Below are 15,562 nucleotides of genomic sequence, written 5' to 3' on the forward strand. Positions count from 1 at the left end.
CTTTTCACCGCTTTTTCCTGGTTGAGTTTCTCTGGCACTGTAAGAAGTGCTCTGTTTGAGCACGTCCCTTGCCCCCAATGAATTGGTAAATATCGCTGCCAGAGATCTGATTAAGAATCCATTAAAATTCAAGCTCCAGAGTCTGACCTCAGTTATCTACTTTTCAGAGACATATTCATGTAATTATAGTATAGACTCTGTCATTTTACCTGGGTAGAACTTCCTGAGTGTTAGTCATGTAATTTGTGAAAGTACTTTGCTGGTCTGTATTAAAGTATCTTAACCCATGTGCTGTCTTTCGTTGCAGACGAACAGGAGGCATTGAACTCGATCATGAAGGATCTGGTGGCCCTCCAGATGAGCCGACGTCCCCGGGTGCCTGGATATGAGACCATGAAGAGCAAAGACACAGGTCACCCAAATAGGCAGGTGTGTGTGGCCCTGGCAGACTTAACAAAATTTGCTGGGGAGGAGTTTTCAGATGGGAAATATTTGAGAAGCCAAGAATACTCTAATACCTGGCTTAAATGCTATTGGACCCCTCTTTTCACAATATGTGAAGTGGTAAGTGATATGTACCAACCAGATGTGGGACATGGTCTGGAGTCCCAGAGCCTTGTGCATCTGGCCTTGTGCATAGTGTTTCATCTGTGGAGAATAAGAATAATTCCTTTGCTTATTATGGGGACAGTATTCACATAATTTTCCTTTCACTGATTATTTGATAAGTATTTTATCCAGATTCATGATTCCTAACTCAGAAGGTTTTTAGCTGCCTTACAGTATGTACTCAGGAAAAATTAATTAATTTTAGAACTAGGTTATGTAAAATATAATTAGAAATGGAAATTTATTTCATAAAATGTCATATATTCTACAGGTAACAATGAGTGATTGTGTTATTATTGTTGTCTAAAGTTGTTTCCCCTTATTCAGGTAGTTGACAGTGCCTGTTTTATTGAGAGTTGTGTGCTTCTTTAGGATAACAACTTTTATTTTTGTTAACATTTAAACTTACGTGCTGTTGAGAACCTTCTCACCTGCAATGTCCTTTACCTCCCTGTTTCCTGGGTACTTTGGCTGACAGAGAGGAGTGAGTGATGGGGAACTTTCCTCCCTAGTGTGTATCTAGTGCCGTATCAGATGGCTGTGTTTGATGGAAATTTGCCTATGTTCTCTTTGTTATCAGCTAAGCTTCTCTCTCCTTATTTACACCTTGTCTCCCAGTTCTTGAGAAGTACCTACCCATGGCTCTTAGAGAAAGCATAAGGCCCTAGAACTTTTTCTGTCTGAGGTCTGTTAGATATAACCTCCCAGAGTATTTCCTGCCTTTAGGAAAACTAGGAACTCTAGTTTTCCTTTTGTTTCATGTTATAACAGAAGGATTAGTTTAGAAAGCTGCTTTTATTTTTTATGGTTACCTTACAGAACTGGGGGAACAACAGAATAGGGCCCATTCTTACACTGTTTGCATACATTATTCTGTCCAATTGTGTGGCTTCTCCCTTGCTGTAATTCATTTCTATTCAAAGCTGCTTTTGGAAGGAACATTTTACCAGAAGTCAGTTCCCTCCCCCAGGCTTGAGCCTAATGACCTCACTTTCCTTCCTGTCTTCCTATGTGGAGTATGCTTGCTAATTCTGCTCCAGTCAGCTGATCTTTCTCCAAACGGGACTATTAGCCTAGATATCAGTTTGTAGGTAAAAAGGGGAAGCTGTCTTGAGTTGGGAGGCCCAAAAGGACCAGCCTGGAAAGAAGACAGATAGAGTGGTACCTGAGTGATCCTTTAAGGGAGATTACCTTTTAGAAATCCTTCTTCTGTTTAGAGCCTAAAGCTATTATAAGAAAAGTCCTGATCTTTTACTGTGCCTGCTGCTGTTATTGGAGTGAAGTCAGTGGTTATAAAGGTATAAGGCTGTGAGAAGGATCGACTGTTGGTTAGGAAGTAATCTTAGCAAGAGGTACTGGCTCTTTGGATCCACAATTTACTTGAATATTGTCAAACTTCTTCTGTTACATGGAGGATTCAAATTATTAACCTCAGTTTTTTTGTTTTTAAAGAAAAAACACAACAGCAGCAGCTCAGCCCTTCTGAACAGCCCCACAGTAACAACAAGCTCATGTGCAGGGGCCAGTGAGAAAAAGAAATTTTTGGTAAGAAACCAAATTACCGGTTAAAGCTAAAATGTGCTTTTAAACGTGATACTAGTGCTAGAAGAGTGAGGAGTCCATTCCCAGACAAGTCGTTTTAGTGGATTTATAGGGAGCACTGGTTACTCACGACCCATGTTCTGTGCTTCTAGTCACCATGTCCCACTGTTGTTCATGAGCAGCGTCTGTCAATGCTGTCCAATTAAGCTCTCGGTGATGATCAAAATGTTACAGACAGAGGGTTCCCCCAAAATGTAGACACATTTTAAGAAAGGAAAAAACTGTATTAGAATTACAATACAATGAACAGCGCTAGCATTCCTTTGATTAACATCATCTTTTCAGTGAATGTCATACTACACATTGCTACGTAATTCAATTCAACTTCAAAAAGTAACACATAGATAACATCTCTTAAAATGTGTATACATTTTTTGGCACCCCCGGTATTTGTGCTATCTGATGTAGTAGCCACTAGCCACATGTAGCTGCTGAGCAACTGAGGAACTGAATTTTAAATTTTATTTTAATCATTTTAAATTGAAATAGCCACCTGTGGCTAGTGGCTATTGTCTCGGACAGCACAACTGTATATACTACATAAGGGACTACTGATTTGTTGGGCAAGAGATTAAGTCCATGCTTAGAAATGTTTAACAATTCATTGACACATTCATTCCTTCACACGAGTCATGAGCTTCTACGCACTGTCGTAAGCTTGTGAAGCTAGGGAATGATTATGGCTGTTTAGAAATTGAGGCTCAACATTTTATGCTAATATTGGGTAAAAGGGCAATGAAAATGTCAAGATAGCTTTTCCCTTTAATAAAGTCAAGGTTATGGAATGGTCTCTCCTGGGAGATGTAGCAGATATTCAACTTCTGACCAGGAGAAATATTCTTCCTGAAGGCAGAAAGAGGGAGAAGGTCTCATTTCTAGGAAAGATGGGTGAGTGGGGATGGAGGTGGGGGGAACCTTTGGCAGGGAGGTTACAGGGGAGTAACCTCTTATAGCTTAGTGTAATGAAAAGAGACCAACCTAAGAGTCGGGAGATGTTAATAATCTGTTAACAGGATTTTACAATTCACAGAGTGAACTCACATGTATTAATTACTCTTCTTGTTTTTGTTCACTTGGGCTTGGGATAGAATGAAACGGTTTCCTCCATTACCAGTTCTTCTGCCAGAAGGTCCATGCTTAGGAGAAAAGAGGAATGAAAGATCAAAACCTAATTTAAATGACTAAGAGATGTCCAACTGGACTAAAGATTCAAATTGCAGAGTCCTAGTTGAAAGTAATTGAGTATTTTGACCAGCAGGAAAGGTTGTTTATTTAGGGGTAGGATGGTGCTGGCAGAGGCAGACAGCACTTCAGTGTGAAAATGGTAATGCTGGCTACAAGGCAGAGCTGAGTTTGGCACAGCTTCGTGGGGCTCAAGCTTGGTACAAGGAAAGCCAGAAGAGCTGGGGGTTTATTGGCAGAATTATTTCGGGGCTGAGGCCTGGAAGAACTGGAAAACCTAATTTAATATCTCTGCTTGGCAGGACTTCAGACATCCTCTTCCTTAAGTAAACAGCTAGGTAACTGATTGAAAAAGAGAATGCTTTTGAGCACAGCTAAGCATCTGAGCAGCTATGGAAGTACGTGGACAGTGAGGTGCTCAGCTATGAACTAATTGCTAGGAGGTAGGATTTGTGTTCTCTGTATTCTCCCTCCTGGGCCTTAGGTCCCTCACAGCCTACAGCCTGGTTAGCGCTGGCCGAACATTCTTCGATACATGGCACATCCTAAGTGTATCTGGGGCCTGTGGCTAGTGACATGTAACGTCCTTTTAACCGCCGTCAACTCACAGCGCTTTATAATCAACAGTGCTGTTTCTCTGAGAGGTTGACAGCTTAGTGTAGTGAAAAGAGCCCTAGTGGAGAAGTCATTGTGTTGTTAATAGTCCATTAACATAGGCTTTTACAATTCACAGAGGGCTTTCTACAACAACAGTTAACAGAAATAACAACTATAAACATGTGTATAATACTTGAAAGTATACATAGTGCTTGTGCAAAGATATTGAGTAGAGCCAGGAAGCAAACCCAGAACTCCTGACTCCTGCTCACAGTAATTTGACTGCGTATAAGTCCAGTAACCTTTCTAAAGCTCAGTATTGCCATCTGAAACATAGAGACAATAATACCCCCTATGTTTACGTCTTCAAGCTGGTTTAAGATCATGGGCCGAATATAAAGCATTTTGTACATTGTAAAACAAATAAAAATGGTAATGATTACATCACATCTGTTACGTTCTGGCATTGTGGGTATTTATGAGTGGATGCTTCTAGCCAGAATTACGTATACTGTCATGCAATCGAAGGGTTAAGTTTTCCTACCTTTGTTGGATTGTCATTACTGTCTATCTGATGGTCTTTTACAGACCTCTGAAGCTAGCCTAATTTCTGAAAATTCTAGTGGAGGAAGAAATAGAATCCTTATTTCCACAGATTCCTGTTTCCCTCAAGTCATTTCCAAATGGTAGGTTGAGGCTTAAACAGAGCCCAGGCTCTCTGTCCGACCCTCCAGATAGTGAGTCGGTCCGACCCTCCAGATAGTGGGTCACAAGTGGGTGCTTCGGAATGAGCAAGGTGCTTTCTTCACAGCAGGCACAAGCAGGGCCGGACTCTTGGCTCAGTTCTAGAGGAGAATTCTAGGAGCTGTTCCCCCAGCAGGGTCAGTGATTCAGCAGGCTGTCTTTTGCTTTTAAGGGGATAGACCTGGCTCTTCAGGACTTCCTTTGTCTCTCAAGGGTTGTTGATAAGAGAGGCTGGCCAGTTTGAAAATAAAACATAAAGCAATACACAAGCCTGGTATTCTGTTTTCTAAGAAGCTGCTTTATAATCATGTGTTCCACTGACCTCTTAAGACTTTCCTGAGTCACACTTACAAATAAAATGATTTTTGTTGCCCTTTTCTTTTTCTTCTCATTTATTTTACTAACTTTGGCAAAACAAGGACTCCAAAGCCAAAGGTATATAGCAAAAAGAGGGGGAGGAAGTACTACAGAATCAGAGGGCACCAGGCCTGATGGTTAGCCGAATCAAATTAGTTCATAAACCTTTGTTTAATAAATAGTTCTAGTCTTTTGGATTCTTGGGAGCCCTATTGGGTTACGTGTTCAATTGTTGAGTTCAAATTTTGAGAACGTCATTTCTGCTTAAGTTTGGTATTATTGTTTATTACTGTTACTGCCTCTGCTGAGTTCCCAAATCTGTAGCTCATCCCAGATACCTGCACTCTCCTTTTTCTGGGTGTGGCTCTCACTGTTCCTTTCACCATTTGGGTGTGGTGAGCAGGGGACTTGAACCTGCCTAGACCTGAATTTTTGTACTGGAACATTTTTCTCAGTAGCTGTGGCACCTCTCCATTAGTTCAACATGTGCCTATAATTAAGTTTCTTAGACATACAAAATAAACGTAAGTTATGTTCCCTGTATCCTAGGAAACATGTAGTCTTACAGGAAAATGAGAAATTCACATACAGAAAAGAAACTAAGGTAGAATGCGACTATGCCTAAATATATGATACAGACAGTAAGTGCTATAGGAGGCTGGAAAAGTGAAAGATGAACTTGGACCGAAGGAGTTACAGAGTCTTTTTTGGAGGAGGTGGCACTTGAACTAGGCTGTAAAAGTTTAGTTAAGTAGAAAGGAAGAAGAGTGGCATTCCAGGTTGGGAAACTGAATGATGAAAGGCCTATGGGAAGGAATGAATATAGCATATTTCAGGAAATAAGGTGGACGTTGATCTTTCTGGAGAGAGGATTCCTGTTGAGAACAAACAATGTAAGATGGTTAAGTAAACTGAATGAGCTTAAATTCCGGAGGGCTTTGAATGATAGCTAAGAATTTGGACTTCATTCCATAAGGTCATGGGAATCATTTATTACTTTTTGAACAAGGAAAGGACATGATGAAAGCAGTGGTTAAGATGATTGAAACTGTAGAGAAATGTAGAATGTGTTGGAAGGGTGTCCAGAAATGTTGAGCTGCTTTAGGAATCCAGGAGTGAGGGGAAAGGGGCTCAATGAGAGTGATGATGGAGAGAATGGGCAGCACAGTCTTATACTGGAGGCCTTTGAAGGGAGAATTGGAACTTGCTATTTAGCTGTGAAGAGGGGAAAGAAAGTAAAGAATCAAGCAGAACTCAGAGGTTTGAGCATGTAGCCAAGAGAGCAGTGGTACCAATGTTAGAAATAGCAACACTGAGAAGGGAGACTAGTTTGGGAGGGTAGTCGATGCAGACAGGTGTAGCTAAATTGAGTTTGAGATTACAAGGAAAACTCAGATTATGCGCATATATGTGTGTGTGCTTTTTGCAGGTCCACAGGGAGTCCCTTATCTGCAGTTCTGAAATCCAAACAGTACTGCAAACTGAAAGGCTTTTTTTTGGTAAATTTGTGGCAAACCCTGGTATGAATGAGCACAGGGTTACTTATAGTCTTTATAACACTTAATTGTGAATATTCATACTTTTCACTACAAAAACTAACTTGTGCTGTGTTAACAGATAAACCCTAAATCTTAGTGACTTAATACAATATGTCCAATATAGAGAAGGGGAGGACAGTATCCCTCACAGTCACTTAAAGACCCTAACTGAGGGTAGCTTCACTGATCTGGAACATGTGGCTATCAGGGAAGAGTCTAGAAACTCAATTCTGTTCCCAGCTCTTGGTCAGAGCTAGTCACAAAGCCCAGAACTAACCTCAAGAGACTAAGCAGTACGTGGGACACCTGTGAGCATTCTGCCTCTGCCATGGAAGCGCTGTCCCAGACACCCTCCCCCTGGGGGGAGCTGTCACATAATACATAGAATATGTACCATACCGCCTCTCTAAATCCAAAGTACATTCTGAAACACTTTTGGCTCCAAGGGTTTAAGCTAAAGGATAATGGACATGTGTTATTTATTGAGCACTTGTGATGTATCAGGTACTATTCTCATATCTTTATCAATTATTTCATCTAATTGTTTTGATAACTCCGTGAGATAGATTCTATCACTATTCTCACTTGACAGATGAGGAAACTGATTCACAGTAACAAGTTCAAGGTCATATAGTAACTAAGAGTTTATAGAACCAGGATTTGAAGCCAGACAATTTGACGCTAGCGCTACATTTGTAATGATGACATATCTGCCTCAAATACATTGGCAGACAGATGAAGTTTAGCTTGAGAGGCTGGGACGGGACACAGAGATTTGGGCATCTTCTATTTAGGCGTTGCCTGATTTTTTTCCTACAGAGAAGATATGAGGAGAGAGGGAGAAATCCAGAGGCCAAAAGTCTAAACATCAAGAACAGGTCACATGTGGGGGAGGGGTGGAGAAGGGCATGAGGAAGAGGAACCAGCAAAGAAGCAGAAGTGGCTAGAGTGATGGCAGGTTCTCTGGGCCGGGGTAGAGTCACAGATGCAGGGGAAGAGAGGTTATGAAAGAGGACTTGGCCACCAGTTCGAAATACCTCAGAGAGGCAAGGAGAATGGTTGGCAGGAAGGAATTAAATCATGTTATCTTTATCCGAGCTTTCCTATCCACGGCTTATTTTGGTCAGCCTGACAGGGAAAACTCAGATTTCGAAATCTGGCAGATTTTGGCACACCATGTGGTACATGGAAGCTGGTCATGGGCTGGCATCCTGCTCTGAAAGGCTGTCACCACATCGGAGAAGGGATTCAGAACGCTGGGCATCTTTGCTCACACTGCTTTCTAATCACAGGCTTGGTTAGTCTTGAGTAAGAGTGATTTGCAGTTTGGGGCAAAAGTGTAATTCCCTTTCTGACTAAATTCACTAATTTTTGACTAATAGAATAGTGCTTCAATTATGACCTATCATGAATGAATTTAGTTCCTTCAGTCCCACAGAGGGACTGATGAGATTCCTTCATAGGTGCGTCTAAATATAATGTTGCCCAGTTTAAGAATGAGAGCTGTTATTAGGTGTTTTTTATTGCTACAAAATTACATAAAAATCGGGGAAAAAATCTGAGGACATCTGAATAAACTGTGGACTTTAGTTATACATCAATATTGATTAATCATAACAAAAACAAATGTGCCATACTAATGTAAGATGTTAATAAGAGGGAAAACTGTGGAGGACAGGTACGTGGGTACTCTATCCAAAAATGGAATCTATTAATTAAAAAAAATATGAGAGCTACACCAAGGTGTGCTGGGCTGTGAGCAGGAAGAGGTGAAAGGGTGTGTAATTAACTTGCAGGGACAGACAGGACCGCAAATTGTGGTAAGTGCTGGGACTACTCCAGAGCCAGCTGTGGAAATAGAGATAGTGGGGAAGCTGGAGATGGCATGTCTCAGGCCCCATGCTTCGGAGGCCTCTTGCCTTGGTAACTTTAGCATTTCAGGGAAGGAGAAAAAGAAAGAAGACAGTGAAAAAACTGCTATCAACTCATAAAAACCTTGAATCTACATGATAACTTCCACTGCGGCAGCACCTCCCAGCCTTTCTCCTGCGCGTGCACACACACACGTACACCAACCCACCTCTTCACCCAACGCAGACCAGGTGGGGTACACTGCCTTCCCGATTTACTGCCTCTATCATAGCTTGCTGCATGATTGGACCAGTCTCCTGGTCCTGACTCCGTTGTATTACCCCAGAAATGGGGAGCTTTCTCTCTCCTCCAGGAGTTCCAAAAAGTACTATCACAAAAGATCCTTTGATTGTTTTCTTCTTTCAGTGCTCTCATTGAGGCCCTGCGTCTGTAAGTAAAATAAACCTCCTTTCCTGTGCAATGCTTAAGTGATAGCATAGCATGGTAGTTAAGAGCTGGGCTTCCATGGTTCGATTCCTGGCTCTGCTTTTACAAGCATCATGACCTTGAGCAAACGTATTTAACCTCATTGTAATTCAATTTCTTCTGTAAAATAGGGATAATAATAGTACCCGTTGTGAGGATGAGTCTAATTGATACATTTAACATGCTTAGAACAAGTCTTAGTACATGGTATATGCCAATAAATGTTAGTTATTGTCATATATTATTCATGGATAAAATGGTCCATATGTTAGATTAAGGAATGAGAGGTCTATGTCAGGGCTGCATTTTGAAGAGTTGTCACATCACAGACCTGTTCTTCAGGGAAACTTTGCTCTCCACTGTTTAGTAGGTGAACTTTTCAGGGAGACATTAAGCTCTCTGAGCGTGTTACCTTGTCTTTAAAATAATGGGTTAGAGGATGGTAAACTTATATTTTAACTCAGTGATTCTCAAAGTGTGGTCTAGGGACCTCTAGGAGGTTTCCAAGACCCTTTCAGGGGTCCGTGAGGCCAAAACTAATTTATAATCATGCTAAAATCTTACTTGCCGTTTTCACCCTCATTCTTTAAGAATGTACAGTAGAATTTTCCAGAGATTACATGATACATATTATCACAACAGATCGAAGCAGAAGCTGATCTGAGAATCCAGCTGTCTCCTATGAAGCCATGCGTCAAAAAGATTTGCATTTTTTCACTAAGCTTTTAAAAACAGCTATTTTTTTATTAAAAAATATTTATATTAGCTTGTAATGTTTTTAAATTATTTTTAAATGGATAAAACAAATTTAAATTTTCTCAATTTTAATTTCTAATATGACAAATATCAGTGGATATAATCTACATAAACGAAAGCTCTTTGGGGTCCTCAAATATTTATAGAGTGTAAATTAGAATTATTTGTCCATTTCTGTGGACTAGAAAAGAATTCTAGCCCCCTCATCTCTTGGGAAGAGGAAGTCCTTTATGTACCCATCCTACCTTTGAAACGCTCTCCCTTTTCTGTCATCTGTCTGCTCTGTGTTCCTCATCTTCAGATCCTGAAACCCTCTCCTTTCTTCCAATCCACAGTCTTAATTTGTCTTCCTGACATTAATTTGCATTCACTGACTATGAACTTTCTCCTCCATCTCTATTATTTGTCAGTTTCCTGACAATCTTTCTTTTTCTTCCATACCTGTTTTTTCTTTTGCAATATCTCTTCCTTTTCCCTGTTGTATTTAGCTCCCTCAAGCTGTTTGCTCTTTACAATATCTCTTCCTCCTTGATTTGACATTCTAAAACTTCTGTTTCCTCTTATTTCTGTTGTTTACACTCAACTCCGTTCTCCAATTAATTAATGTACTTAACAAATATGGTTAAGTACAAATGTTATGTACCATTCCCTTTGATTGTCACTGGGGGTACAGAAATAAGAGACGTGATCCCTGTCTTCTCAGAGTTTATAGGATATCCTTGGTAGTCATTTTGGATAAAACTGGGGGCTGTTACAAGGTGGTTTGTCCAGGGTCCCACTTGACCCCCACTGGTGTTAACCTTGAGAGGATCATGGAAATCAATAGTAGCAGCAACCATTTATTGCATGTCTACTGTGTATTAGGTATTTTACTTACATAGCAAGTCTGCAAATCTGTTTAGCCCCACTCTACAGATGGAAAAACTAGACTCAGGATATGTAACTTGCTTATGGTCACATAGCTAGGAAGTATCAGTACTAAGATTTCTATTCAGTCACTTCAGCCAAGAAAGAAAGGTATCCTGGCTAGAAGGTTATATGGAGAGGGATAAGATGTCAGAGCATAGCAACTAATCCGGGGCAGCCACCTCGGGATCTTGTCCCCAGAGCTTTGTTGCCCCTGAAGTTAGAACTGGGAGGCTCCAGCTCGTTGGGAGGAATGCCTGTGGGGTAGAGAAGTTGGAACAGGAGTGGTCAGGGATGTTTGCTTAATGTTCTGAAGGACTGCCTGAGGCTCACCTGGGGGGAACGTGCCAGCGAACCTGCTAACCTGTCTATCATTCCTTTGGCAGAGTGACGTCAGAATCAAGTTTGAGCACAACGGGGAGAGGCGGTAAGTCTGCCTTCTGATACGTGGGTATGTCTCTGGAGTGATCCCTGTGGGTCACTAGCTGGACCATGGGTTGACTGGGCGTTAGGGGAAAGTTTCACCCGTGGCCTGGCCTTCCAATGGAACTTGTTTCTGGTCTTAGAATTGGAAGTCCTTACAACTGCTGATGTTTTCTGCTCTTGTTCTGCCACTGGGAGGTCTGCCTGTGTGCTAGGAGAGGAAGTCGGGACTCCAGAGTCCCTACTCAAAGTCATGGCTTCCAGACATACTACACTGTCACCTGTGGGCATTAAAGGGACATCAGGGTTCTCCTGTGACACGGGGCCAATCCCATCCCCGGTAGAATGGCCCTGGCTTTGTCCACAGCAGGGGTCAGGTTGGTGAATGGGAAGTTTTTTTTATAATGTCTCTATGTCATGGGAAGCTTCATCACGTCCCTCAGTTGTGAAGGAGTTCAGATCGTTTGAGGACATAGAAAGAGGGAGTTTTTCAGTCTACATTCTATATCTTACTTTGTTAGGGAAGTGAAAGTAATGTTACAAAACGCTTATGTCCTTTTCTCCATTGTCAGTATTTCGGTGGTTTTGTTTCCTTGTAGGAAGGCAAGGTAGACTTTTCAATGGAGAAAAATATGATTCCACTTAATGTCTCAAGTTGTTTAAAGAAAAATTTCTAAAAACCATACAGAACTCTGGTCATGGGATGTTTGGGCCCCTGTGTGTGCATATATGTGGCATATGTGTGCGTAAGTGTGCGCCACTGTCTGTTTCCCACTCTGCCTTTCTCTCCCACCCATGGATAGCCCCTTGTTCCCTTTGCTCTGAGCATTTGGAGGGATGAAGAGCATCCCCATGAGGATGAGGTCCTCCTACTTTTCAAGTCCCACTAGAGGACCTTAGTGCCTCCAGACGTTCTTAGAGCTCCTAGTTCTCTGCTGCCGGCAGCTTTCAGTCCACTTTGAAGCCAGCTCCAAGGAGATCTATGGCTGCTGCTGTCCCTTAAAAAGATTCTTCACAAGCCTGCAAGGTTATCAGAGGCTGCCTGGTGGAAACATTATCCAGAGTGGTCTGCAGAGCTGCAGTCCTGCTGCTGCCATGTGGGTTCTAGGGCTGTTCCAGGCCTGGAAGGAGGAAGGTCTTCTGAGCTCTGTCCCCAGCTGCTCCTCTTATGTCCCGCCTGTAGCAAGAAAGTTAAATTGTCACTTCATTGTTGCTGCTTTTCACACTTCTGAGCTGACTGGGTTTTGGAGGGATGGCCAAACTCGGAGCTGCACAAAGTTTTCAGAAGTAGATATGAAATCAAAAGCTCAATTGTGTTGGAGCCTAATTATGCAGTTACGCTCTCCTGAATTCCTGTTCCCAAAGTGGTATGCAGTTACAGTGAGCAGACTTACGCTGAGAAAGTGTATGTGTTTAGTTTCAGAGAAGCTGCCAGATCGAAACCACAAATATTTAAGGTGGTCAGGCAGGAATGGCCTTTTGAAGCCCTGAGCAGCAGAGCTTTGGTATCAAGGTTTTGAAAACTGTGCATTCTCTTTTTATGGAGCTGTTTTCAGGAGCCATGGCATTTCACTGTTTGTGTACTATGTGTGGAATTGAGGACCTTATAAAGTTGGTGCAGGGAAGCCAAGTTCAAGCTGCTCTGTGCCAGACAGCTCTGGTTTCATGTATTTTATGTCTTAGGATTTTGTAGAGAATGTTATTGTGGGCTTTCTTTTCTTTTTACAGGGAATATGGGCAGTATCTATCTAAATATTGTAGGCCTTTATAGAATTAAAATTTATAGAAAAAAAGGAAAGCAGTAGTGACTTTTCCCATTCATTTGTGCCAGGTGTCTGTTTTGGTGAACTGACTTTCCCTTTGCTTTGGAAGGGTGGGGCCCAGACTCCTGACCCTTCTCCCTCTGAGACGCAGGAGGGCAGAAGGGGAGGCCTGTAGATTCGGATCTCCTTCCCTTCGAAACCTTCATGTCTGGACACTGGTGGGGGTAGTGGTCACGGCTGTTAGAACCCCTCTTTGAGACATTGGCTTAAAAATGCTTGTGATTCACCGTGATGGCAGCAATTTAGATCTTACCAAATCTGAAGTCCTGGATTCTGATCTTGACCAGACTTTTGGGCTGCTTTTGGGGGGTTTTGAATGGCTCATTGCCAGCCCAAATACAGCAGAATTATCTCTGCGCCTGCTCCTTTTCTACTAGTGTGCTAGGAATATCTGCTTGGTCTCGTGATATTTTAATCAGAAGGGCTGGCCCCTTTTGGACTGTTGCTGGGGTACTGATGAAGGGGGGTGTGCTTTGTGATTAGGAATTTACAGAAAGCCATTCTTGCAAAGGCTCTAGAAAACACTCATATCTAGATAACCCATATCTAGATAACACCCAATAGTATTACTGCTTGGGATGATCATTTAAAGAGAAAAAATAAATAAGGATTACAATATGGGTGAATTTCCTGCTGCATACAAACTAAAATATTCAGCAATACAGTTTCCAACATTAAAGAAATTATCTGGTCAGATTCCATTAAAAACCAATGGCATAGATTCATTCCTGTTTCCTGTGGTTTATTGCTTCTTCCTCTGGTTATACCACTTGCCCCTGTGGAGGAGCGGGGAAGATGTGAAAGAACCACACACTACTTCCTCTCAGCATGGAGGAGTGCAAGAACTGTAGAGACTCCATGGCCAACTGCTGTTCCAACACACACGAGTCAGATTTCATCAGCCTAGGCACACTAAGCGCTGAAGGTGGTTTTAATATGCATTTCCCCACCACATCAAGCTTCTTTTCATGAGTTTACTAGCCATTCATAACTCTGAATTGTCTCATCATATCCTTTGCCTGTTTTTCTATTCGGTTGTTTATCTTTTTCCTATTGATTTTTGCAAGTCTTTTCTCCAAGTTTGGTATTTTTTTAAACTTTGTTGATGGTTTATTTTGTCATCAGAAGTTTAAATGTTTGTTGTTAAATCTATCTTTTTTGTCTTCTGTATTTTATGTCATACCTAGGAACTCCTTGCCCACTTTAATATTTTTAATCCTATATTTTCATATGTATGTATATATATATATATATATATATATATATATATATATATATATAGAGAGAGAGAGAGAGAGAGAGAGAGAGAGAGAGAATGTATATGAGTTTATTTCTGATACTCTTTTCTGTTCAGTTTATCTCTTTGCTTATTTTTGTTTAATTATTATTTGTTCCAGACTATTATGTTGGACCCATATGAAATTGCCACTTTTATACATCAAAATTGTTGACTATCAGCAGTATCATATAGGTCAACCTAATATATTTATTAAAACTTCCTAATGAAAATTTCAAACACACACAAAAGCAGAGAGAATATTATACAGAACCCCCGTGGAACTGTCACCCAGTTTCAACATTATCACATTTTGCCAATCTTGTTTCATCTTTCCCTACTTTTAAGTTGTGCTGTGATATTTAATGACAAATAATTTTAAGACCTCTTTGGACAAGTTCTTACTCTGTCCTCCATTTATAGAAATTGTTCTTTGAACGGACCTAATGAGTCTCTAGAAAAGCATCAATGTCAACACTACCTACATGCCCACACGTGTTACTGGTCAAGAAAACTGATCAGGCATATAATCAACTCGAGGGGAATTCCTGTGACTCTGGTAGGAATTCTCGATTCTGAGGACAATCAGTATTGAGATTCCTATGGCATCTCAAAAATGAACAGTGGAAAAAAACCTTTCAAGTCCTGGATGAATCACTTAGGAGTTAAGACCATTTTTTTCAGGACTGCTGCTCCAGTCTCCAGGTTTTCTTCCTAACAGGAGTATTTGTAACATAGTTTTTAAATCCAGGTGTCCTGCCATGATGCTGAACTGTCCTTGACAGGAAGATCCCAGCTGAAATGATAGAGCAATGGTTGGGATTGAGCAATGCTTGTAGGCACTATTGGCAAACCTGAGAGATGCTCCTAGAAAGAGTGAAAAGATACAGGTAGATAAGGGAAGAAAAAAACAGTAGTGAAAGAGGCAAACTGCGTGCAAAACAAAATCCTATGTTGAAGAGAAAAGGAAGAGATAACACTCAGAAGCCATAGCTTTCTACACCTTCTAATACAATATATAATTAATGGAAGGTGTAGGAAGCTATGGCTTCTAAAAGGAACTGCTTCCTGTTCCTTTTCAGAATCATAGCGTTCAGCCGGCCGGTGAGATACGAAGATGTGGAGCACAAAGTGGCAACAGTGTTTGGGCAGCCTCTGGATCTACATTACATGAACAACGAGGTAAGAAAGTGGTGGACGGTGGGAGGGCAGCAGTGGGGGCAGCTGCCTACCCTTCCTCTCTCTGCTTAACTGAGGATTTCCTAGTTTGTTCCTCTGATATCATCTGTAGGTTTTCACTTTCTGGAGCCTTTTTTCTTAAGTCCAATAACTCTGGGATTTCTGAGGTCTTTTTACTACATGGGAGATTGCATAGTTAGTTCCATTTCCCCCTGCTCTTTCAGTGCCAGGAG

General features: G+C 41.3%; 1 protein-coding gene across 2 annotated transcripts in view; it reads left to right on the plus strand.

The window, feature by feature from the left end:
- The window catches only part of MAP3K3 (mitogen-activated protein kinase kinase kinase 3), a 54,918-nt gene that overhangs the window by 8,765 nt on the left and 30,591 nt on the right, over positions 1–15,562 (plus strand). The window contains exons 2-5 of one of the 2 annotated variants that reach the window (XM_081029585.1): positions 308–429; positions 2,062–2,154; positions 11,015–11,055; positions 15,233–15,332. In XM_081029585.1, coding sequence (XP_080885711.1) covers positions 308–429; positions 2,062–2,154; positions 11,015–11,055; positions 15,233–15,332 — 356 coding nt within the window. The remainder of the gene's footprint in view (positions 1–307; positions 430–2,061; positions 2,155–11,014; positions 11,056–15,232; positions 15,333–15,562) is intronic. The other variant, XM_081029586.1, reaches the window with a different exon arrangement.

The sequence above is a fragment of the Rhinolophus hipposideros genome (genome assembly GCF_964194185.1).
Source record: "Rhinolophus hipposideros genome assembly, chromosome: 20".
In the NCBI taxonomy this organism is placed as follows: Eukaryota; Metazoa; Chordata; class Mammalia; order Chiroptera; family Rhinolophidae; genus Rhinolophus; species Rhinolophus hipposideros.